This window comes from Canis lupus, chromosome 8 (assembly GCF_048164855.1).
Source record: "Canis lupus baileyi chromosome 8, mCanLup2.hap1, whole genome shotgun sequence".
NCBI lineage: Eukaryota > Metazoa > Chordata > Mammalia > Carnivora > Canidae > Canis > Canis lupus.
In genome coordinates, this window is record NC_132845.1 from 25,698,804 (window position 1) to 25,725,024 (window position 26,221).

Sequence of the window (26,221 nt, forward strand, 5' to 3'; positions counted from 1 at the left end):
CCTCTAAATTATGCTTTAATCGTATCTGTAAAATTTTGATGCTTTATTTTCATTATTACTCAGTTCCAAATATATATATTTTAAATATCTTTGTGATTTCTTCTCTGTCCCATGGTTATTTTGAAATGTATTGTTTAATTTCTAAGAATTTAGGCCACTGTGGCTAAAAGTAGGAGAGAAATTAAGTCATAAAATATAAGGTCAAGGAGACAGTGGAGAGGATCTGGATTATATAGGGCATTGTAGGAATTTTCCCTTTCACTCCAAGTGAGGTAGGAAGTCACTGAGGGGTTTTGAGTGGAAAAGAAACATGATCTGATAAAGTAATAAGACGTTTCTGGCTGCTGTGTGCAGAACAGCCTTCATGAAGTCCAACTCGAAGTGTAGTCCTCAATCTTGCTGCATTCTGGAATCACCTGGGATGCTTTAAAAATACTGATACTAACTGTAATCCCTCAACTCCCACACAGAATTTAATTTAATTAGTATGAAGTTCGGCCTAGGTATTTGGACTTTCTAAAGTCCCTTCCTCTCCCAAAATGATTCCAATGTGCATTTATGATTCTATATATCATCACTTTTAAATTGCACTTGTTGTTATATATAATCAATTTGATAAAATATAAATAATAATAAATACAAAAATAATAAGAGGCTTGAAATAATTTAGATATATCTAGAAAATCATAGTTTGCTTACATACTTATAGGTTACAGATAGCATTCATTAGTATTGATACAGATACCTTTCTGATATAGATATATCATCTGTAGAAAAATGATGTGACACATATATTTGTCATGAGACTTGAAATCATGCAAATTTTTGGTAGAAATACTGAAAGAACCATCAATTCCCCAAAGATTTTAGATGAAAAGAACAATCCTGAATAAATATTAATTGCAATATAAGTCTTAGATTAATACCAAATAACAATAAACTTTCATTTTTAATGGATTGACCCAACAGAAGGGATGATTCTCAGATTTAAATGAATGGTAGTAACTGGCTCCAACTGGCATCCAATGCTTTTGAAATTATTTATGGTTTTCATCTCTCTCTTTTTCTCCCCACCATGTGGCAAACCATAAAACAGACTCTTAACAATACAGAATAAACTGAAGGTTGCTGAAGGGGAGGTAGCTCAGTGGAGAGGATAAATGGGTAATGGGTATTAAGGAGCAAAATTGTTGTGATGAGCACTGGGTATTGTATGTAAGTGACAAATCACTAAATTCTACACCTGCAACTAATATTACACTGTATGCCAACTAACTGGAATTTATATAAAAACTGAGGGCAGCCCTGGTCACTCAGCGGTTTAGCACTGCCTTCAACCCAGGGCGTGATCCTGAAGACCCGGGATCGAGTCCCCACGTCAGGCTCCCCGCCTGGAGCCTGCTTCTCCCTCTGCCTGTGTCTCTGTCTCTCTGTCTCTGTCTCTCTCTCTTTCTCTCTCTCTCATGAATAAATAAAATCTTTTTTAAAAATTATAAATAAATAAAAACTGAAAAAGAAAATAAATAAATGTATTTTATTCATATTTAGTCACTTAATTATAATTCTCTATCAAAACCAGTAACTTTTTTTGCATTGAAAATAATCTTACACTTGTTCTGCTATTTTAAAAAGAAAAAAATCTAATCTCCAAAACAGCTTTTTCATCCAAACTGTTTAAATTTCAACACAATTCTAACCCCTGGGTGAGAAATGTCTCAAGCAATATTCTCTCACAGAATATGAAATTATAAACAATTTCTAAAGGGATGAAGGAAAAATGAAATATGGGGAGAAAATATGACAATGACAAATTTAATACCAGTAAGTAATTTAACCTTATTGTAAATCATTTTTCTTTCCCATCTTAAAAAAAATAATAATAAAAATAAAAAAAAAAAAAGATTTTTCTAAAGTCTCCTGAAAGAGGAAGATACTGGCAAGATAACTGGTTTGTAAAAATAGCACAGATACCCATTAAAAGTATTACCTCTGTAGTTCAATGACAAATATCCATTTCCACTAAAACTTGATGAAAGTTGATATTATGGAAGATTTGAAAATTAAGTGACTCATTTCTTCTATTTGCCATCCAAAATAATGGCCCTTAAAATGGAAGAGAACTATACAGCTAAAAGTTAGGAAATGTACTAAATTAAACTAATTTTCTTATGAGGGTCTTTGGAAAACATTAGATGACTGAACTTTAAACATCAAGATTATTTTTTTAAAAAGAGCTCAGAGTATCCCAAATGGCATCTCATTTAATACTGAAAAATTCTTCGTGGAGTAGAAGAAAAATAATTACTTGTAATTCACAGATTTATTAAATATAGATTGGTTAAATTTTTTAAATGAAGTTCCTTAGATAATCTCATAGGCATAAACCTTTTTAAAGGAATTAAAGTAATGGATCATGGAACACATCACAATATTTTCCAATCAACATCAGATATCATGTATGTATATTTAGTAGATGCCATGATTCTTCACACATTTATCAGAATAATTAACAAATTAAGATATCACAATGTCATATTTTTATCGGTACTACATTGTGGCAAACCAGTGCCAAAATGAAGAGTAACATTATAGTGTTTCTTTTTTTTTAAGATTTATTTATTTATTCATGATAGACATAGAGAGAGAGAGAGAGAGAGAGAGAGGCAGAGACACAGGAGGAGGGAGAAGCAGGCTCCATGCCGGGAGCCCGATGCGGGACTCGATCCCAGGACTCCAGGATCGCGCCCTGGGCCAAAGGCAGGCGCTGAACCACTGAGCCACCCAGGGATCCCCATTATAGTGTTTCATAATGCAGACGGCTCTTCAGTCTTTAGTCCACATTTTAACTCTAAGCCATAAACATAATAAATGAATGCTAATTGATTCAGTAGCACTGATACCAATACTGCATGTTGGTTGCTTATTGGTGATTTTACAATTGCAACTGGTGATTTATCTCTAAATTATGCTTATTATTCGAATGAGTAATCTACGAAGTGCAACTTACTCAATTTCAAGGATTAGCCCAGAAATAGGGAAATAATGAGAGTCAGTAAATGTTTTATAGCCATCTTTGTTAACAAAATTGGAAGAGCTTCATACTAATTTTTAGTATTAATCTGAGACAATCAAAATTCATAATATATTTGCCAAATTATTTTTTTAAATTTATTTTAATTGATTTATGCCAAGTCTGCTCTTAACCAGAGATCAATAAACTATGACCCATGGGACAAATCCACCTGGCTTCCTGTTTCCATACCATTTTATTAGGACACAGCCACATCCGTGCAGCTACACATATTAGATCACATATCGTCTGTGTGGCCAGTTTTGTACTACATCAGCATAACTGAGTAATTACAACAGAGACTGTATGAATCAGAGGTTGGCAAGTATTTACTAACTGGACTTTTACTCTGAAGTTGGTTTCTTTCTTTCTTTTTTTAAGATTTTATTTATTTATTGGAGAGAGAGAGAAAGAGAGAAGTGGGGGAAAAGGGAGGTGAGGGAAGAGGGAGGTGGGGAGAGAGAGAATTCTCAAGTAGACTCCCTGCTGAGCATGGAGCCTGCCTTAGGCTACCAGATACCATGACTTGAGCTGAAACCAAGAGTCAGAGGCTTAACTAACCAAGCCACCCAGGTACCCCAAAGTTTGCTTATTTCTGTTTTAGACTATCAAACTGGCATGCTTTGTCTTTGACAACCGAAGTTACAAATTCAGAAAAAGTAAATCTAATTAGCTATCATCAACAATCATCAGAATAGGACATTTTTTTTCTACCCCAAAGATAAATAAACAAAAACACTCCCAATGGATGTAATTCATATATATCACAATAACCTGTACAAATACTAGATAAGACAGATATTAATTTTTGGTTAAAAGTAATGTGCTGGTATATGAGAAATGAGAAATAGCATTACTAAACTACAACGTATATCTTCCAGAAGAGAAGACTATTACAGAAAAAGAAGTAGAATCAGTTATTATTTTATAGTACATGTGGAATAAACCCAAGCTAATTAGAATGCACAATAACAAAATATGCCAATGTATTATGAACAATAATATATTATCTATAAACCTATTCTATTATTCTTCTTAAGTTGTAGAAAATGCCACACATAATTACAAAATATGTATTCAAAACATGTAAACCACTAATTTTCCACTTGTAAAAGCCTGATTCAAAAAGCAATTTACTTTATGGTTTACTTAAGCTTTGCAACTACATTAAAATATGATAGTATATACACAACAGCTTGTTAACAAGATTATCATAACATTAAAATCATAATGTGGCACTTCAATTATGGATACTTAAAATTAAAGCTAATCCTCACAGTACCAATTTTTATCTCCTAAATAATTTTAGCTATTAGCTGCTCATTCAAAGTCTGTATCTAAAATGATAAGCATTCTAGAGTAAGACTTAGCTCTGCACTTTTCTTTGGTAGCAAAACAAAAGCTGTATCCCTTCCTTTCTAGTTTTAATACACAATCTTCAGCTACTAAGGGGAAAATGTAATTTTTTTTAGCATGGCTAAATTCTATTTATGTATATTGATGCTAATTTGTGTTTTAAATATAAACATCCAATTTACCAATGATTTTATTTCATTCTAAAGTTACCAAGTTGTCATAAATGCTAGTTAAAATTTTAATTTGATTTTCATCTACAAATACTCCTTTTAAATAGTGTCTAGTATATAGTAGGCACCAGGTTGAATGAACAAATGCTTAGATTAATATGATAATGCAGTTTACAAATATATAATTAAATTAACCAATGCCTGATTTCATTTGTGCTGTTGTTTCAAAAATTTATCACTGATATGTATATAATCAATATTTCTCATAATCAAGTTCTAATTAAAATTTAAAGTAGAGAAGATTTGTAAATCAACATAGTTCCAAATTCATATATACTAATCACTACCAAATGAATAAACAATTCAAAGTATTAATGCTAAGCATATATTTGACTTTATTAATAAACATTAGTGAGAATTATTCCAGGACTTTTCTCCTATTTCTGATAAATAGTGAAAAAATTAAAGTATCTCTGGTCCATCCAAAACTAAATGATAAATCTTGCTTTCAATTCACTCCTGGAATGAATGAAAGTAACATTCATAACTTATCCTGTAAACAAATGACATCAAACATATATTTGTGTGTACCTTTTGGCACATATATGTGTGTATGAATATATACATATATTCATATTACACAAATCACATAAACTTAATTATATAGAATATATAATCAAATGCAATTAATTGTATATTTTTAGGTAATTAATCATTTCCCTAATGCCTAACCTACATTTTCTAAGTTGTATACCAGTGCCATTTATTAGAGTAGTCATATCATCATGATCTAGAGAAAGTGATAGCATACTTTTGTGTCTAGATTTCACAAAATCTAAAACATTAAGCTTGGTTTCTAAGATGTTAATTAAGAAATGGAATATATAAAAATATTCATACACGCATATGTTAGGTGACAAAATGCAGAAACCTACTGTGGGCAATGGTGGAATATGTACCTCCTTAAAACAGAAATGATAAAGACAAGATATTCTCCTCTGCATAAAAGAAGAGGATACTCATAATTTGCTGACTTGGTTGGAGGACCTTTCTAGAGAGATACTTGCTGATACCTTTAGTGAGAGAAGACTCGCAGAAATATAATTATGAAGGATCAAGAAATCTGCTTAAAATGGAAAACTAACATATTGTTTCTGAATCCAATCTCACTGGACAAACTTTTCATATAGTTAAAAAACAAACATAGATACACACACACACAGGTATTTATGATCACAAAGATAATGTATATTTCTGAAAGCTTTGAAAGCAAAAAAAAATGTATCAAATGTGAAATCATCTGTAATCATTGATAGCATTATATAACATCTAGAATTTTGAAAAAAAAATGTATTTACTTTCCATACTATTTAACCATCTGATGATTTTACTATAAGAATTTTGTTAATATTTTCTCATTTTGGGCAGCCCGGGTGGCTCAGCAGTTTAGTGCCTGCCTTCGGCTCAGTGCATGATCCTGGAGACCTGGGATCGAGGCCCACGTCAGGCTCCCGGCATGGAGCCTGCTTCTCCCTCTGCCTGTGTCTCTGCCTCTTTCTCTCTGTGTGTCTCTCATGAATAAATAAATAAAATCTTAAAAAAATACTTTCTCATTTTATCTCATATTTTATTTCAATGATATTTCAAAATTTTTCATATCTTATATTCATTTTTAAATTATTCAACTAACTATTCATAAATATTTAGGCTGTTTTCTCCCCCTCTTTTCCTTTTTTTACTATTATAAAAGAATTTCATTGAATCCCCTTGTACATAAATTTTTGTAATCCTAATAAATATGTCTAAAGAGCATAGGGATCTCCAAATGCAAAATACTGTCACACTACAAGATTTCCTTGACTTGGAAGGGAAGATTTAGACAAAGAGAGAGAGGGAAATAGTAACACATTTACATATACAAACATACACATTTATACATATATAATATATGCATACACACAATAAACTTACAAAATTAAGATTTAGTAGGATAAGACTAATATTCTTTCTTTTAAGACTAATATTCTTAACTTTAGGTCTTATTCAGATAGACAAAACTACTCATAGAAACAGTTTTTACACCAGTTCATGTAGAAGTACCATTTAAAGAAATATCAGCGTAGTTTAACCATTATGCTTAGTAAGAGATATAATCTTACTATAACTAAAACATTAATAAAACAATTAGCAGCTAGGTACCACGAGTAACACAACCCTTAGATCAGTTGGTAAACAGTCCCATTACCACTGGAAATTAACAAAGAAGTGAAATTAAAGATACACTTTTTAGACTAACACATCTAGAAGAGAAAAGCTGAAAAATACCTCTTTTCAATATCTCTGAATCTCTCCTTAAGACTGGAGTCTTTAATGACGTTTAGATTGCTATTTATATTTCTTCCACCCTCCAAAGTCTAATGAGTCTAAAGTAAAGAAACAGTAAAGCAATGTTAAATTTTTGACTGAAATATTTAGAATGTGATTGTATCTCTTAAAACTATCCTCCAAGCTTATACAGTTACACTTAGTTTAACTCTACATAAATGGCTGTGTTTATGGCACACCTACAATTACTATTACACACACCAGAAAAAAAGCCAGAAATATAAACTGTGCAACTCAATATCACCATCTAGTGACAGAAGTTCTAACACGTGACGAAGCCTAGCAGAAAGGAAGAATAAATTTCATATATGTCCTGGAAGTTCATCCCATAATAATAATCTAAATATAACAGGTGTCACTGAATAGGTGTGACTCTGCATTTAAAAAACTAATACCTGATTATCAATGTTCAAATTCCAACAATATAATTTACATTCTCATCATTGAGGTATAACCATAAATCTGACCAATCTATATTTTTCTGTATTATCTAAAACCTTTATACCACATTTTTTTTCTTTTTAATGAACTATATGGGCCCTTTCTTTTTCAGAATTTGGGTCTCCTTTTTCTCAAGTTATTCAATTGACTTATTTTTCAATTTCATATTTGTACTAAACATGTCTAGCTATTGCCTCTGGAACTGAAAGGGGGACAGAGAGACACAATGTTAAAAAGGTTCCACTTTTCCCCTTGATGTTTAGAATTTATTACAGGGTCTAAGAAAGGTGCACAATATGATAATACAGAAATCAAATCCCTTTGGCATGATAAGAAGGCTGAATTGGCAGTGATAAGGAGAAAATATGACAAAAAACAAGTTGTGAATTTTAGCTCTAAATTCACTACTATCATACAATAGACAGAGATTTAACCCAGAGATGCATTTTTTCCTGTCTTTAATTTTTTTTCTTATGTCATCATTTTCAGAAATCCTGTACAATTATTTCCACATAGCCATGGAATTACAATAAACTCTGTATAAGTTAGACAAGAAATATTCCCTCTGGTATTCTAAATTCTAAGGCTACACTGAAGTTTTCCAGTCAATTCCATTATATATGACATATGTAAGTTATTTTTGAAATAATCACTCTAACACCATTAAATGCAAATGATGTATACAAACATTGTAATACTTTGTATCATCATTTTATTGATGTTTCATAAATTACAAAGCATCCTCCATTATTGTTGTTCTTCATATTAATCCTATTAAGGTTTTAATCCTATTTTACAAAAAAAAGTAAGACTAAAAAAAGATTAATAACCTAAAATCACGGTTGGAGTCTAAAATCTGATTTTTACCACTTACCCTAGTATTCATATTTTATTTTTTCCATTTCTCCATTTCTTAGTTCATTATTTTTCAAATCATTCATAATATGCTTCCATTATAGAAAATTCAGAACAGAAAATTATAAGCCTGAATAAAGTATCTGTTCGCCCATCACCTAGATATAATAGCTATTTTACTCTATTTTAATCTCATCTTCTTTCTCTGCATTCTTTCTAGTCAGTGGAGATAATGTTCTACACGCAATTTTGTTTCCTGGCGTTTTTCAGTGAATATTTTAACATGAGGATTCATGCGTTACTAAAAACACCATGAAGACTCTTTTAATATCCAGAAAGAATATGCCACAATTTACCATTTATGTATGTGTGTGTAAAATACTATACGTTATTACATAAATATTTTATAAATATATTTAAGTTTATATACTTGTATGTAAATATAAAATCATATATGTATATATAAATATGAATCATATGTTTTATATATATAATATTCATTTTCTTATTTGTTTCCTTAATAGTAGATGACGAGGTTCTCTTCAATTTATTTGCTGTAATATTCTAATAGTTTGAGGAATAGATTCAGATTATCCTTAATTTTTCAGTCTTCTGCATAATCTATTTCAGGAAGTTAAATTAATATGAAACGGGTATGTTTGTTTTAAGGCTCTTCATACTTACTGGTGCAATCCTTTCCTTAAGTACAGCAATCATTTCCTCTGTTCTTGAGCTCTGAGAAAGAGAAATGACTGTCTTGCCATTTCCAATGCTAGCACTCAAAAATCTCCTCCCCACTGAACTGCAGTGATGTCAGTAATCAGGAAATTAGTACATTTTTTACATAACTTATATTTTGCTGGCTTTTACAGTTGAATATTTTCAAAGGTTTCTTAATCATACTTTGCCAATTAGCCATTGAGCTCCTAATCTTTTTGAATCTTTTAAACATACAGCAATAGAGTACGCTGATGCGGTCTTTGAATTTCATGATTTCTTACTACGTACAGAAACTTTTTTAATGAGAGCAAAGCTTAGTGATTTTTTTCAACTACTTTTTAGCTCATCATCTCTTTCCCCATCCAAACCTCAAAAAAAAAAAAAAAAAAGTAGTCACTTCCATATTTAGTGGACTTTGGCTGTTTCGTTTATATTTCATTTAGTTCTTTAATATACATGAAACATCCTTTAGCACCTGTGCAGTAAAAATATGAAGTGATTTCTTTTTTCCAAATAACAGAACAACTGCTTCTTATACTACCTATTGAATGATTCAACATGTCCTGCATGATTTGGGGTACCTTATAATATAATAAATTCATAGGATCTACTGTCAGTTGCAACCACTAACTAGTTATGGATAATACACAGAAGACCTCATCAATTTCCATCTTTATCTTAAATCTGACATTACTAAATTCTTTTATTAATTCCTAAAGTGTTATTGTTGTTAATTATCTTAGAGAATAATAGTCACTTACCCCCTCCATATCAAGTCATTGTTGTTAATTTTGGTTTTACAACCATTATTATATTATGAATCTACCTTTTATTCTACATTTTTTGAGAGTTAGTATATGATATATATGTATAATGTGTGTGAACATGGTTTAGCCTTAACCTAGCCACTCCACTGATGAGAATCCCATTAGTGAGAGATGGATGAATGTTATGTTAGCAACTCAAACATAACCCCATAGGGTGATACATCCAAACCACAGCCCCTAACTGCATACAACTATTTACATTTAGATTAAAAGTTAAATAAAATTAAATATTCAGCTCCTCAGTTACAATAGCCATAATTCAGGTTCTTTGTAGCTATGTGTGTCCAGTGGCAATCATGCTAAAAAGCACAGACTTAGAACACTTCTACTAGAGGCAGTTTTACTCCAGTTCACAGAAAGTTCTTCTGGGCACCACTGCTCAAGATATCTTCAGGAGCCACAGAACACTGGCCAGGATTGCCGCCTACCCTTTTCTTCTCAAGCACACCATTTTACAGTTTCAACTTACTCTGTTGGAGAAAGTTATTTATAATTTTTAAATCTCAAAATATGTTTCCTTTGTGACACACATTTTCAAGCCCAATATTTTCTTAGTCATCTGGTTAGACTCTCCTTTCTGATTTGAGGTCCTATTCTTGGGAATCACACCCTCTCCTATGGCTACAAGAATCAAAATACTCAACAACTGCCAAATGTGCATATCAACCCCCAGTATTTTTCCTGAATTGTAGAATTATATTTTTCCTCTGCTTATTGCAAATTTACACAAGTTCCCCATAGCTATCTCAAATTCATCTGAAAACCAAAATATTCTTCCTTAGTCCTCTTTTTTTTCTCTCCCCATATTAATTAGTGTATATCCAAATATTCGAAGTAAAACATTTCACTTGTCCTTACTAAATCTCCTTCTTATCTTTATCTTTATCAAGAATTCAACCACTAATTATTGAGCACCTAACATATGCCAATACTATGGTGATGCTAAGAATACAAACAAAGGCAAAATAGCAATCCTCCTACTCTCATGGAATTTACTATATAGTTGGGCACAGAATAAATTAGAATTTATTCAATCACAGTAAGAATACTTTAAAAGGTTTTAAAAAGAGTAGGTAAGTCAGGGTTATGATTTACTGGGGCTAAGCCACAAAGTCAAATCAGATCTATGTTCTAAATATTTCAATATTTCTCAAACATACTCCCCCCTCTCTGTTGACCTCTACACCCTTCTACCTTGATCTTAGTGAGCTCACTAATCTCTCTAGCTTTCTCATCACCTTCACTGCACCCTCTATTTTGCTGTGAAAACAAACTTTTTAATGAATTTTTTCCCATTTTAGGATTAGCCAAAACCTGATCAAATACCTGCTTTTTTTTAGACAGTACATTCCAGAGTAGGTCATAGCCCCTTGTGTTTTAAAGTTTCTTTTTTTTTAAGATTTTATTTATTTATTCATGAGAGACACAGAGAGGCAGAGACATAGGCAGAGGGAGAAGCAGGCTCCTCAAGGGGAAGCCTGATGTGGGACTCGTCCTGGGACTCCAGGACCACGCCCTGAGCCGAAGGCAGAGGCTCAACTGCTGAGCTGCCCAGGTGTCCCAGCCTCTTGTGTTTTAAGACAGTTGGCTATGGGTCCTCATATCTAGGATAAGAGGGGAGCACAGGTGGGATCTCAAATGGCAAGAACACCACTGAAGATGTCTGAAGCCACCTGAGGGCTGCTGCAGAGACTAAGCTTCTGAGAGAAGATAATGTTCCCATAGCTGAGCTAGGCCATGTCCATGGACCAAGACAAAAGCTCCATGGAATTCTGGAAACCAAAGAAAGGACTCAAGACTGGGGTTTTGAGTTTTCACATCAAGCATTTGATTTCTGTACCTGTCTGCTCCACTAGACTATTACCTCCTTGAGGGCAGGAATTATTTCTTTCCATATTCCCATCACCTGGTATATTACAGAAACCAAATAAATATTTATTAAGTAAATGAAAGACTGTTTCTATTCCGACATTGTATATTCTTTTCCCATTAGAATTCTACAAAATTCTAATTTTTATATTTCATCTTGTCACCTGCTTCCTTAAAAACATGACTTCCTGAAATAACTTACCTTCTTTATCATGACAAGCTAGACTGCAGGTAACTGGTCTCCAGAGTAGGGTAACAAACACATTTCCAGCTAGCTTCCTAAGGCCAGCCCTGATGCTAACTGCGGTTTTCAGTAAATTTTTTCCCACTGCCCCTTCTCACACTGTGAGATTCTGAATTGTTCCCATCATCTTTGCCAACTTTGTATTGCTTCATTTACACAGAAGGATGTTTGACATATAAGGAGAGACATTACTGACTCAAAAATTCTGCTTATGTGAGTTTTGTGCAGAAACATATATTCAAAAGAGCTTAAAAGATGTGCTTTATATCAACTATTTACTGTTGAAAATACCAGGTATTTGGCATACGCTTTTCACTTAAAGACCTTCATGACTTTGCTCAACTCTATTCCCTCTACTTGCAAAACTGGCTATCTTTCAAGGCCTAAATCAAATTTCTTACTCTCTCCATAGTTTTCTTTGATATAGACACCCTTTATATAAGGCAAAAATTGATCATAGAGGAGAAAACAATTAATTTTTGCCCCTTTCTGCATTCTCCTCTTATTCTTAGTCACAGAGCATCACGACTTTTTTCCCATGCTTCTCTAATCTCGCATATTTTTAAAAAATAAGCTCCTGCTACATTTCCTAAAGGCAAAAAACAAGCAAAAACATAAGTGGCAGCCCCCAGTATACTAAATTGTTGAATATTCTGGTTGCTAAATTATTTGTGTTTAGAGAATCTAAACATTATGAATATGTGTGTATGTGTAAAATATGTAGCTGATATACACAAAGTACATTATACAGCCCTAAAATTAAAAGCTGATTTAAATTATTTAGAATACTGCTTTATCTGACAGTATAAGTGACTGAGAGGTTACTCCAACCAGGTAATACTTGTTTTGCTTATTAGTTTGTTTCTACTTTCTTAAAAGCAGAATATCTGGTATTTTCAAAAGTCGTATTACGAAATTTGGCAGAATTATCTTCTTCATACACACACAATTCTCCCATAATTCTGTTTGGTTTTCCTTAATAACAAATTTTCTATACTAGTTACTGTCTTTTCCTTGTTCATTATATTTCCCGCAATCACATCCATTCTCATTCACATTGCCCTTTGTAATTCTTTCTGTTTTAGGCCTTCAGTTCTTTTATTCAAAGCTTCAGAGCTGGCATTCTCTTTGTCTTCCTGTGTGTCTATGTGTTTTCTTCAAACCGAATAGATGTAAAAATACAGAGAATAATTTTACTTTTCTAGATAAATATTGGTGTGCACACTTAATATATTCAAAATAATTATAATAAGCATGTACAAATATGATGCCTTCAACCTATAACTGTGGTAGTTTTAGATACGGGATAAAGACTACACTGAAAAATACTTCATTCATTCATAATTTCTGTATTGGGTTTTTCTACAATATATTTTATACCTTATTTTAAATTTATTACTACTTTTCAAAAACTAACTTCCTGTGAATGTCTGATTGCATTTTATAGGTACAAATTCTCTATTGTATACTCAGTTCTATTTTTCCCTCTTTTTTTATTAGTGAAGACATTAACAATAAAATAGGCTCACTCGCTCCAGCTGGTAATTTCTCAGTACTAGTAATATATTATTCCTCTTTTTGTGACATCATAATCATCTATACAGAAGTACCATGTATCTTTGTGTAGAAGCTACTGTTTCCATTAAATTTAATTACCTCCCCCTGTGGTTTTAAATAGAAGTGGCTTCAAAATGAGGGCAGCTTCTATTAAATTTAATTACTTTCCCCTGCTGCTTGCATGGTAAAAGGAAGCTTACTAAATGAGAGCAGCTTCTAAACTAAAGTATATGGTAACTGTGTGCTAGCAATAACAAAATTGTACACAACCTATCCTTGTAGAAAGCCTCATAGGTTTATACTTTCTCTTATTTTATATTATTTTCAGCCTTAAGGTCCTAAAAAGAAAAAAGAACCTGATAGGAGGAGCTATATTTTAAGAATCAATTGTAGTTTCATAGGCTAAATAGAGGTAAAGACACTATTTCTGTACAAATATATTAGAAATTATCCCACTGGAATGTTCAGCTCAGAACTTTAAAGATTAATCGCATTTGTTGTTTTCTAGATCTAAGGATGATGAGTTTTATTCCTCACATTTTTAATGTCTAGTAAAAGAAAGATTTAAAGACTGCTTCCTAAAAGTTATTAAAAAGGTTTCAAGTCTGGGGAGATTTCAGAGAAATATTTAGAAATAGTAACGGTAAAAAAGTGAAAAAAGAAAAAAAAACCATCAGGCTCGTTATATTTGAAAAAAGTTAATCCATATGTTTTATAAAAGTGTGAAAATGTAAATCAGTTTAAAAACACTATGATATAATCCTATAAAAATCTAATAGAATATGAAATTTTAAGTACCTCTTTTTAAATTAAATATTAATTAGGAGAAAATACTACTCAGTTTAACCACCATTGTACAGTTTATTTTTTTATATTCAGGCAGAATTTAGATGAACAATATTTCCATTCAATCACACAGTTTAGTATAAATATAAAACAAGACACCCCTTAAGCATTTTAAGTAACAAATTAAACATTTACATTTTTTACTGTGCACTGAGGCTTAACATTTATGCAGCTTCAAAACCAAAGTACAGCCTCAAGGGAAGTCTCTCCACTGACAAATTAATACCTTAGAGAACAGAGCTGAATGGTGGCAATGAACTCATTTGTTCCCCCAATAATGAAGAATGACTTTTTCTTTACCACATCTGTGACTGTTGCTATGGTGACCCAGACTTACCTCATTGCTTCTCGGAGAGCTCCTCGCTCACCAAGAGTCGTGTGCTTGATGTCATCAAAATTATTCTCCAGCTTCTCGCATTTCTGCAACATATTAGAAAAACACATTAATCCTCCAACATCCTGAGATAAAATTATATCTATGCAATTATGTAAAAATATAATTGATTATATTGATTATGGACTCATGAAAAATATGCACACCACTTTAATTGGGTAGGATTCATTAAAATTGACAGTGAATTCAACAGTAACAAAATAAAAATGTCTTATGATACAGCTATCACAGAAGTCTTTTATCAATTTTTTCAAAATGGGGTAAATAGAATAAATTAATTTATATAAAATTAGTACAACTTCAAGAGCTCTGAGGTTTAAAAATCAGTTCTCTAAAATAATCTCAAATATATAAAAACCAATTTAAATTCAAAAGACAAAGTCAATAAAGTAAGTTTGAAATCATAAAAATATGTATAGGATAAATAATTACTTCTAAAAAAATTAGTAATTACTGACATGGAAAGATACAGCCTAGGTATAATTTAAAAGTTCCAACATTTTGGAATCAAAATTTTCAAATAAGATCTTTAAAAAACAATTGTATATGTGATGTTTATAAGTATATATATACAGATGTTTTAAAAAGGAGAATATATTTTATATATAGATATGTTTAAAAATAAATAACTTCAGTTCTTAAAATTAAGTGATGTATCAGATTCTAAGCATTTCTAACAGTTTTTATTTTTTTTTTAACTACACTTTTAACTATATTTTCATATGTAAAACTAACTCGATCTTACAAGGCCCTAATAAGTTTTGAGAACATAATGTAGTATAGAATTAAATTTTAAACTAAAAATGTATCCATGAATCTTTTGGAATATTAGATTTTATATAGAATTTAGGGGTATTTAAGGGTGCCTTAAGTCTGTCTTAAGCTCAGGTCATGATCCCAGAGTCCTGGGATGGATACCCACATCTAGATCCCTGCTCAGTGGGGAGTTTGCTTCTCCCTCTCCCTTTGTTCCTCCCACTTGTGCTCTCTTTCAAATAAAATCTTAAAAAAAAAAGAAAAGAAAAAGAATTTAGGGGTATTTAGGTAATAAAATAGATTTACCTTTTAGCTAATTAAATAACAAAAAATAAATTTAAAACTTTAAATATGAATGTGTTCCTTCCATTTTAAATTATAACTAAGAAGGGATTTTAGAAAATTGCAGGATTTAGATTAATATTTTCCAATGTATAAGAATTGATTTAAAACCTATTGAGATACATATACTACTTTTTCTCTTGATATTTTTAATCAGCCAAGTTAGGGGAAAGATCCTTTCTAACACATAGTTACATGCTTTTATAGTGAAAGTCTATAAAATTACCAAATATATCTAAAATAATTTGAATTCTGAATAACAGTCCTATTTTGGATATATAAACTACAAATATCCTCTCCCGCTCTATGTCTTGTCTTTTCACTTCTTTAGTAGTGTTTTTTCATGAAGAAAATTATTTTGAATGAGGTCCAATTTACTATTACTTAAATTTATGGTTAATAGTTATTGTCTTTTGCGATCTCTTTAAGAAATCTTTGACTTCTTTAAGGTTATGAATATATTTTCCTATATTATTTTACATTTCACATGTAGATGTTCAAAACTCTGGGATTAGTATTTGTATGTGATGTGAGGTAGGAAATCACACTGTATAGGTAATCAATTAAGTCAATACTAATTATTGAAGGGGCCATCATTTCGCCACTGTTATTAATCTTGTTCATAAAGTAAATCACAGTATATATGTAGTCTGCTTTCTGGAGTCCATTATGAACCACTACTCAATTTCCTATACTTAGGCCAGTTTCATACTATTTTAATTATTCATACCTACAATAAATAAAGAACTCCTACAAATAAATATGAGACAAATGGCTCAATAAAAAATAAAGCAATGGACTTATATAAATACTATATAAAAGAGAATATCCAAAATTGCTAATTAAAAGCAAACAAATATGCTCAACATCACTAATCATGAGAAAGATGCAAATTTAAACAATGGGATTATCATTACACATTGAAAATGACTAAATATAGATCATACAAAGTTTTTTTTAGTATAAAAAGCAACTGAAGCACTGCCAATGGAACTGTAAATTGTTACCATTTTGTAAAGCTTTTTGAAGTACTTTCAAAAGCTGAACTCATGCTTAGGAATATACCCAGAACAAATTTATAAATGTTCACCTAAATTCATGTACAAAAATGTTAGTAATAACATTATTCAAGATAGCCAAAACTAGAAACAAATGTACATCAAGATGTAATATATAAATATATAAATATCATTATATACTAATACAATGGTAAACTATATAGCAATAAGAATGAACAATTTAAGCTACATGGAGTGACATGAATACATTTTACATATATAATATTGAACAAAAGATGGGACATTCAAAAGAAAATGAACACACAACAAAATTATTTCACTTATATATAGTTCAAAAATAGGCAAAGCTGCAATAAGTGAACCAAAATGAAAAAATTTCATTTATATGAGGATAAAAAGAATAGATATTTCTGAATAAATTAAATAAAAGAAGCATATGGCTCGTGCATTGAAAAGCACAAAACATCAAGAAAAAAATTAAGGACAAAAATAAATGGAAAGATATCCCATGTTCATGGATTAGAAGACTTAATATTAATTATTAAAATGGTGTTACTCCCTAAATTGATCTAAAGATTCAAAGTAATTCCTGTCAAAATCCCAGCTGACATATTTTTGCAGATTTTGACAAGCTGATCTTAAGATTAATACAAAAACACAAGGGACCAGAACAGCCAGAACATTCTTAAAACAAACTGCAAAGTTGAAGGACTCATGGTTCCTGACTTTAAAACTGACACTAAAATTAAAGTAACCAAGACATTGTTGTACTGGTGTAAGAATGAAAATGTAGGGCAACATACATCCACATAAATATTTGTATATAAATGTTCATAGCAGCATTATTTATAACAGACAAAAAAAAAAAGGAAAAAATCCAATATAATGATAAATGTAGTATACTGATAAAATATTTTTTGCCACTCAAAAAGGGAAGTTCTGATACATGCTACAACATAAATGAGCTTTAAAAATATTATGCTAAGTAAAAAAAAATGTTATGCTAAGTGAAAAAGCCAAATACAAGAGACCGCATTGTGTAACTCAATTTCTGTAAAATGTCCACTATAGGCACATCCACAGAGATAGTAAGGAAATTAGTGGTTGCCAAAGACTGAAGAGTGTGGGAATGAGTGCTAATGGTAATGAGGTTTCTTTTGGGGGAGATAAAAGTGTTCTGGAAGAAGTGGTGCTAGATGCACAACTCTGTGAATATACTAAAAACTACTGACTTATACACTTTAAGAGTGAACTTTATGGTATGCAAATATATCTCAACAAAGCAATAGTTTTAAAAATAGGTAAAACTAATCAAGACAGTGACTACAAGAGACACAAAGGGTCTTCTATGGCTCTGTTCAATTCATTTTGTGAAAATTCATGGAACTGAGTACTTAATCTATTTTTCCACATTTAATTATAATGCAATAAAAATTTTAGAAGAGAGCTTGAATTCTGGTTAGGAAAACACAATGCAATCACATATCATTACAATTAAAATTTAAAAATGTATATAAAGAAGCTAAAACTATCTGACAGTAAATATTAGCTATCAGTTAATAAGCATAAAATAACATTTTATTATTTATTAAAATTCTGTATGAAAGATCTAATTCCTGTAAAAAGTCAAACTTATCCTTATTGAAATGAAATAGTATTTCAGGTTACCACAGAATGTTGAATAAACAAGGGCACTTCTTTAAACTTACAGTTTTTGATATTTTCCAAAATTTCAAACATGGGTTTGTATTTCTTTTGACTTTAAAATAATTCATAAGTAAATGAAATTTTTCAAGTTTTTGGAAATATCTGTACATTTTACCTTGAATATGATGCTTTTTTTTTTTTTAATTTATTCATGATAGTCACAGAAAGAGAGAGAGAGGCAGAGACACAGGCAGAGGGAGAAGCAGGCTCCATGCACCGGGAGCCCGACGTGGGACTCGATCCCGGGTCTCCAGGATCGCGCCCTGGGCCAAAGGCAGGCGCCAAACCGCTGCGCCACCCAGGGATCCCGAATATGATGCTTTCTTAATGTAATGCAATACAAGAAGTGCTATCAATAGAAGAAATTTAATGTAAAACAGGACCTTTTTAATATATCTTAATTTTTCCTATTAAATTTGCACTTTTTAAAATTTTTCCTCCTCTAATTTTGCCAGTGAGTTCAAGAAAGTTTTCATATTTTAAATTATCTAGAAAGTTTCTAATCATCAGTTAGTTTTCTTTACTTTTGCACACCCAACAAAAAAGTATAAAAATGTATACAAAGTAATAAAGAAATAAAGTCCTTGAAAAAAAATAAAAAGAAATAAGTCATGTGATAAATTCATTTACATCCATTTGCTACATGCAACTACAACAGAGCTTAATGTTAACAACTGCTACTTAAATAATGCCTTTTGGAGTAAATGAATACCTAAAAAGACTGAAACACAACTACTAGGTATGTGACATTTGGAAGATACTATTTTTAACCTTCATAAAATTAAAATTAATAATATATGATTAGTATCTATCCATCATTCTAAATACATATCACAATGCAATTTTTAAAGTTGTATAATATTCCAGTGCTGTTATTTACTTAGTCAATTTCTTTTTAATTTAGTTTGCTAATATTATAAACATAGGACAGGAATAGATGGCTAAAAATTAATTAAAACTTTCAAAAGTATTTTAGAAAGGAAAATAAATGTTCATTGACTGAAATTATTCCCATGTAACTCAAATTGTTTTCACCTAAAATGCATTCTAAGTATGTGACTATTGTATTCTATGGTAGACTTAGTACTCAAATTCAAGTTTTCTGATTCTAATTTCATTCATTTCCCCCACCCATTTAACCATTAATAGAAAACGATATATATTATCTCTTTGGTCATATAATCATACTTACTTTCCTCTGCAACTAGTTTGTCAAAAATCAACCCGATGCCATCAATTAGGATGAAATGCTGCTAAGAGACATGTTTAAATCTTAAAGTGGAAGGTTTGATAACCTTTTTTTCCCAAAATTTAGAAAACAGCACCTATCTTTATTTGATTTTTCCACAAATAATTTATAAATCACATATGGAAATAGATACTTCTATTTAATTGCTATGGGCATATTTGTAATAAATCTCTAATTTTAAATATATACACATATACACACACATATATTTATACATATGTTTTTGTTTAATGGAATTGTTTCACAGAAATAAATCTGTCCCTTGACAGGATATTTTGTTTTGCATGGTTGAAAAGCTTCTAAACTTTGCATTTACCAACAGGGAGTAACAAAATCAAACACTAGATCTGAATCTCTTTATTTAAAAACAAATGTTCTGGGGATCCCTGGATGGCGCAGCGGTTTAGCGCCTGCCTTTGGTCCAGGGCACGATCCTGGAGACCCAGGGTCGAATCCCACGTCGAGCTCCCGGTGCATGGAGCCTGCTTCTCCCTCTGCCTGTGTCTCTTCCTCTCTCTCTCTCTCTCTCTCTCTGTGACTGTCATAAATAAATAAAAAATTTAAAAAAAAGAACTTTAAAAACAAATGTTCTGAATTGGGATAATGTCTTTAAGACTCACAATACTATAGGAAATGTGAAATTAAATTGTTAAAACCAAAGGAAGGGTATGTTAATTGCACTACTATAATTAAGAGAGAATTTTAGATCTCAGTTTAGTCATTTAAAGTTACTCCCTAGACTAGAGCAATAATGCTCATGGCAAAAGAAAGTCACAGATAACAAATATTTAAGGCAGCCCACTACAACAGTGTAACAGTAGCTAAGAATCAAAAGCAAACACAGAATAAGTCCACAAGAGCCTCTTGTCATCCCAATATCTGTCTGAAGTCCCCTGGGAAAAGCTGTGTAATGAATGCAGTAAACAAACATTTTTAAAAAGAAGCTTTTATTATTTCTTATAATTTATAAATCCTTCCCCCAAAAATCAATGTTTATCTGATTAATTTTTGGAAAGGGTCATTTTACAGTAAAATCCATGTGTAGACCACCTTTAAAAAACAGAATTCTTAAGGAAACTTCACTTTTTCAGATTTATATTTTTAAAAATACATGTTTTTGGAATCTCACACAGATTTCAACAATGTTATATAATAAATGCATTTGACTCCTTTTCTATGTAGTGAATTAAGAATATAAAGAAAAAATATATACTTTTTGTTTGTTTTGTTTTGGCCCTGAAACCTTCAGACCTGACTCTTCTTCAAGTAACTTTAAACTTATCTTGGCCAACACAGTTGCAGAAGAACAAGCTCATGAAAGACATTAAAAAAGAAACAAAATTATTGGATTTTGAGTTCTTAAAGGCTCATTCCTAGCATAAAACAGAGTTGAAAGACTATTTGACTATTTAGCTTTTCTGGCTACAGGGATAGGAGATGAATATATTCTCCTGAAGGTAGAAGAAAGAGGAAAGTCAAACAGAGAGGCCTGAAGTGGCCCCACTAAGCTCTCTGTGGCTCCAGGACTTAAGGACAAGTTCTCAGAGTGCAAAGAGGGTATTCCAGAGCATATAGGTATTTCTTCATTTTATTCATAAAAAGGCTTAACTTCAGCAGTGATTTTATCTGGAAGTGGTTAAAATTACATATCTTGCCATAAGGTGGAATGGGAACCCAAAGCGAGTATCATGTTCACTAAAAGAAAAGGAAAAAAGGCTCCATGTTTCACACTCCATGAGTCTGTCAAAGCTTATTGTGCCCAACAGAATGAAAAAGGGAAAGAAAAGAAAAGAAAAAAAAAGAGAAAAAGAAAAGAAAAGAAAAAGGAAAAGGAAAAGGAAAAACCTAGTAAGCATCTAATGGTCTGATACCTTCACCAAAAATATTCTGTATGCTGAAATGGAAATCAAATCCAATATTTTTTTCAAGAATAATATTTCAAAGGAGAGATACATGAGTTTAATTCTAATTCAGACAAATGTTATTCCTTTATCATAATGAGAAAAACATCTCAAGCAGGTAATACCTTTATCTGTTCATTCTAATCATAAATAAAATTAAGCATCAGATAAATCTATTGGGTAAGAGGCAAACAGCCTTATAGTATATCAATAACATTTCCCTAACACGAGGGACAGCTATAAGTAAAGGGGTTCCAATGTTGTATCAAAGTCTATTCTAGGCCTAGTTCACAGGAGTACACATCTGAAAAAAATTATAAACCTATTTTTATGCAACTGATACCTTAATATGTTGTTCATTCTAAAGGATTCTATAATGTAGTGTAGGACTATTCCAGAAGACAATTTCAGGCATAAGAAAGACAGAGGGGACTTATTTCCAGGTTACAAAAAAATTCCAAACAACTCCAAAAAATTACCTTGTTCATGGTGATTACTTGCATTTCCTATGTTTTAGGTGCCTAATAATTTCCTTTGAACAAGATAATTGCAAACCACCACAGCAGAAGCAAGGTGATGCATGTATTTTACAGAAAAGAAAGAAGGGAAAGCCAAAGGGTAAATTAAAGGGAAAAGGGAATACAATACAATAATGAGTAAAAAAAAAACTACTCCTCAGATTAGCAAGTGCAAGAACAAGAAAAATAAGTGATTAGTAATAAAAGATGGGAACAAGAAAGCAGGCTTACTAGCCTACAACTAGGCTAGTTGTTCCCACAAGCAAGTGGAACACACAGCAAAAATGAAAAAAAAATGAAAAGACATAAAAGGTACTGGATTTAGTGCTGACCAGAATGCACTATCATATCAGCAACCATGGTAATATTTATAGTTTTCTATTGGCATATCGAGCTGAACTACAGGAAACTAGCCAACACTGAGGACTTTCTCTCTGTTAGTCACCTTCTAGGAGCTTTGCCCATTTTATCTTTACAACAACATAGTTACCCATACTTTATAGATGAGGAAACAGGCACAGAGAGATTAAGATAACTTACTCAATTGGAACGATACAGAGAAGATTAGCATGGCCCCTGCGCAAGGATGACACGCAAATTCGTGAAGTGTTCCATATTTAAAAAAAAAAAAAAAAAAAGATAACTTACTCAAGATCATACAGCTAGTAAGGGATATAAAGGTTTGAACGCAACTAGTCTGTCCTCAGAGCCAGAATCAAATCCCTTAGAGAGTGCTTCAAAAAAGTAAACTGAATAAAATGAATATAATAAAGTTCTGAACATATCCTCTCCTAGATGTTGGTTGTTAAATGTAGATTCTGGACTGGATGTATAATAATACTTTACTAGTAAAATGGGGCCTAAGTTCTTAAAGAATTCTGTCTTAATTCTGTCTAGACATGCTATACTTTATAATGTAGAAAAATAAGGAATCCAATATACACATGTTTAGGCCAAATTAATACCCATAAATATTTTTCATGCAACAGTTTTTATTTGAGTCTGTGACACCACTGTGACAAATATAATGAGCAATTAAATCCCCAAGTGCTCAGATTTTGGCAGCAATTAAAGCAGAAACTAGAAACTAAGCATCAAAAAAGAACTGGTTTTGGTGGCCTTTTGCCAAATGAATTCCCTTGGGTTGAAGGAAGGTCTAGAGTTTCAACTGTGATAGATTTTATAGTGTTTTATATCTCATCTGTGTTAAGAATTGTATAAAAGTATAATAAAGCAAACAAATAGAATTATCAATAGCAACAGGGGAGTAAAATAATATATAAGGAGATCTCTGAATGCTAAAAAATTTAAAAAGATTACTGAGCTATCTTTGTTTAAACTATACCAAACAATAACAAATTCAACCAAATATCTACTGGTTCATATGCTAGATGGAGCTGGAAATAATAAAAAAAGTTAGCAAATTAGGTTATTAAATTTAAAAAATCATATTTTCATTTGACTTAATTTCTATGGGACTGCCTTTACTTTATAAAATAATCACAATAACTAAAACTAAACAGGTTGGATCTAAAATTTATATACTAACCAAGGTTTTAAAAATTAAAACACCAAGTTTAATACATGAAGAAACTTCTATATTATTAAGGTCACAGAGAGTTGATGGCATAGCTACTGAAATGGAAGTCCTGGAATTACTAAATCATAAAAAGCTCAAAGCTAATTTCAATTTAGAATAAATTCTTGCAAATTGTACTATATGTTAGGCATCATACTAAGCACCAGGAATATAATAGTAAATAAGTACCCCCAAATTGATCAAAATCTAGGGAGAATAAAAAGAAGAGGGGATCCCTGGGTGGCGCAGCGGTTTGGCGCCTGCCTTTGGCCCAGGGCGCGATCCTGGAGACCCGGGATCGAATCCCACATCAGGCTCCCGGTGCATGGAGCCTGCTTCTCCCTCTGCCTATGTCTCTGCCTCTCTCTCTCTCTCTCTCTGTGACTATCATAAATAAATAAATAAAAAAAAAAAAAAAAAAAAAAAGAAGAGACAGGAATTAATTCTCTTTGGAGCAGACATGTCTGTAAGTTTATTATTTCCGAACATCTTTTTGAAACAAGTCAAATTTTTCTAGATTAAAAAAAAAAAAAAAAAAGACTAAGGTAGTAAAACTGGCTCCAGCTTCATACTTCAGTGTCATTGCATGCCTACTGTTACTTGTCCTCAGGCAGGATACTTAACTGAGTTTATTCTAAGTGAAATATACTTACTTCTAGGGCTGTAGGGACATCTTTATGCCCCCATTCAGCAAGAATAGGTTACAGAAGAGGAGACCTTCCACCCTCAGCAACCTAAAAGATTTAAGGGTCAAAGCTGTTTGGGGTGGGGATAAATCAGGAGAAAAAGAACAAAGGCCAGACTGTGCTGCAGCTCATAGTCTCCAGGCAGAATTTGTGAGGTACAGAGATTTTAACACAACATACAGTTCCCTCCAGGACTTCCTTAATGTTTTACCACCAGAGCTTTGCTCTAGTTAGTGTTACTTCACTCTGGCAACTGTAAACATCACTCCCACCTCACCCCCTGCCCCAGTGATATATGTTAACAGTCATACTTCAAACATATGGCCCATTAATATTCTGAAGGCTTTCAGGACTCATGTTTTACTAGACAATTGTAAAGGATCTTATCCTAACATAGTAGCTAGCCTTGCTTCCAAATTCCTTGTGATTTACATTGTCCCTAACCCCCACTAACTAAAAAGTATATGATCAGTCACTCCTCACAATCCCAGTGCAGCTCTTTCTGCCCATGGGTCCTACTGCCACACTATAGTAAAAGCACTTTTTTGCACAGGGGGTTAAAAATAATGAGATAATATATGTTAATCACTTAGTACATTGAATAGAAGCTTTTAAATAAGTGATAGAAGACCAGGAAAAGAATAAAGAGGAGGAAAGGGAGGAACATCCATGACCCACCATAATACTAAGGGATCAGATTTTACAAAGTGAGGTAGAAAAATGTGCATTTTTCATGCTTTTCAGGCAATTCTTCTGAATAATAAAATAAAATAAATACAGTCCTATAAAAATATTTTTGACTTTTTGGTTATAAGATACCTATGAGAATATAATAAAAATCATGATCCTTTCTTCTTAAAAAATTAAATATTCTCACACACACACACACACACACACCCATATGCTGTATATAATTTTAGTCAGTCATTGGATCCCCTGAAACCTATCTATGGTCCTAAGTCTCTGCTTACCAAATTTTAGTATCAGGAAATATGATTTTGCAATGAAACTAGATGACACAAAAACAAAAGTTACAAATATAATTAGTTGTCTAAGTATCTTGAGTAGCAACATTGAGTGGCAAATTCCTGTTAGTGTCTGATAATGACACTTCAGTGCAAACTTTCGAACTTATACAGAATATAATGCAAAAGTCAAATCTGTTGCCAAAGTAGAAATAAAAGGTAGGCATCACTTATTCATTCAATTATTTACTTAGAATCTAGTAGGTGCTGGATACTATGCTAGTCACTGGAGATACCAAGGTTAAAAACAAGTAAGCAAACAAACAAACCCTATTCATTTTCAAAAAACACAATTTCAATTCAATAAGGTAATTTTTATCAGGCATGTATGTTCCATGTCAAGTGGGCGAATCATTGCTACATATTAATCACGCATTAATAATCATTACAAATCTCAGATGGTTGGAGGCCTGCAGCATACTATATTTTGAAGGACCCACAGGGAATTTTTACCAGGGAGAGCACAAGTCTTATGGAAGCAACTATAAACACATTTTAAAATCTGAAGACTTTCGGGGCAGCCTGGGTGGCTCAGCAGTTTAGCTCCGCCTTCAGTCCAGGGCGTGATCCTGGAGACCTGGGATGGAGTCCCACATGGGGCTCCCTGCATGGAGCCTGTTTCTCTCTCTGCCTGTGTCTCTGCCTCTGTGTCTCTCATGAATAAATAAATAAAATCTTTAAAAAAATAAAATCTGAAGAATTTAA

The 26,221-nt window shown here is 32.0% G+C and overlaps 1 protein-coding gene and 1 pseudogene across 4 annotated transcripts in view; one reads left to right on the top strand and one right to left on the bottom strand.

The window, feature by feature from the left end:
* The window catches only part of DPYD (dihydropyrimidine dehydrogenase), a 790,677-nt gene that overhangs the window by 667,663 nt on the left and 96,793 nt on the right, over positions 1-26,221 (bottom strand). For 3 of the 4 annotated variants that reach the window (XM_072834642.1, XM_072834643.1, XM_072834644.1), the window contains exon 3: positions 14,678-14,760. In XM_072834642.1, the coding sequence (XP_072690743.1) occupies positions 14,678-14,760 (83 nt within the window). Of the gene's footprint in view, positions 1-6,921; positions 7,020-14,677; positions 14,761-26,221 lie in introns of all 4 variants that reach the window. The other variant, XM_072834646.1, reaches the window with a different exon arrangement.
* On the top strand, positions 22,752-22,847 carry LOC140639289 (U6 spliceosomal RNA; annotated as a pseudogene).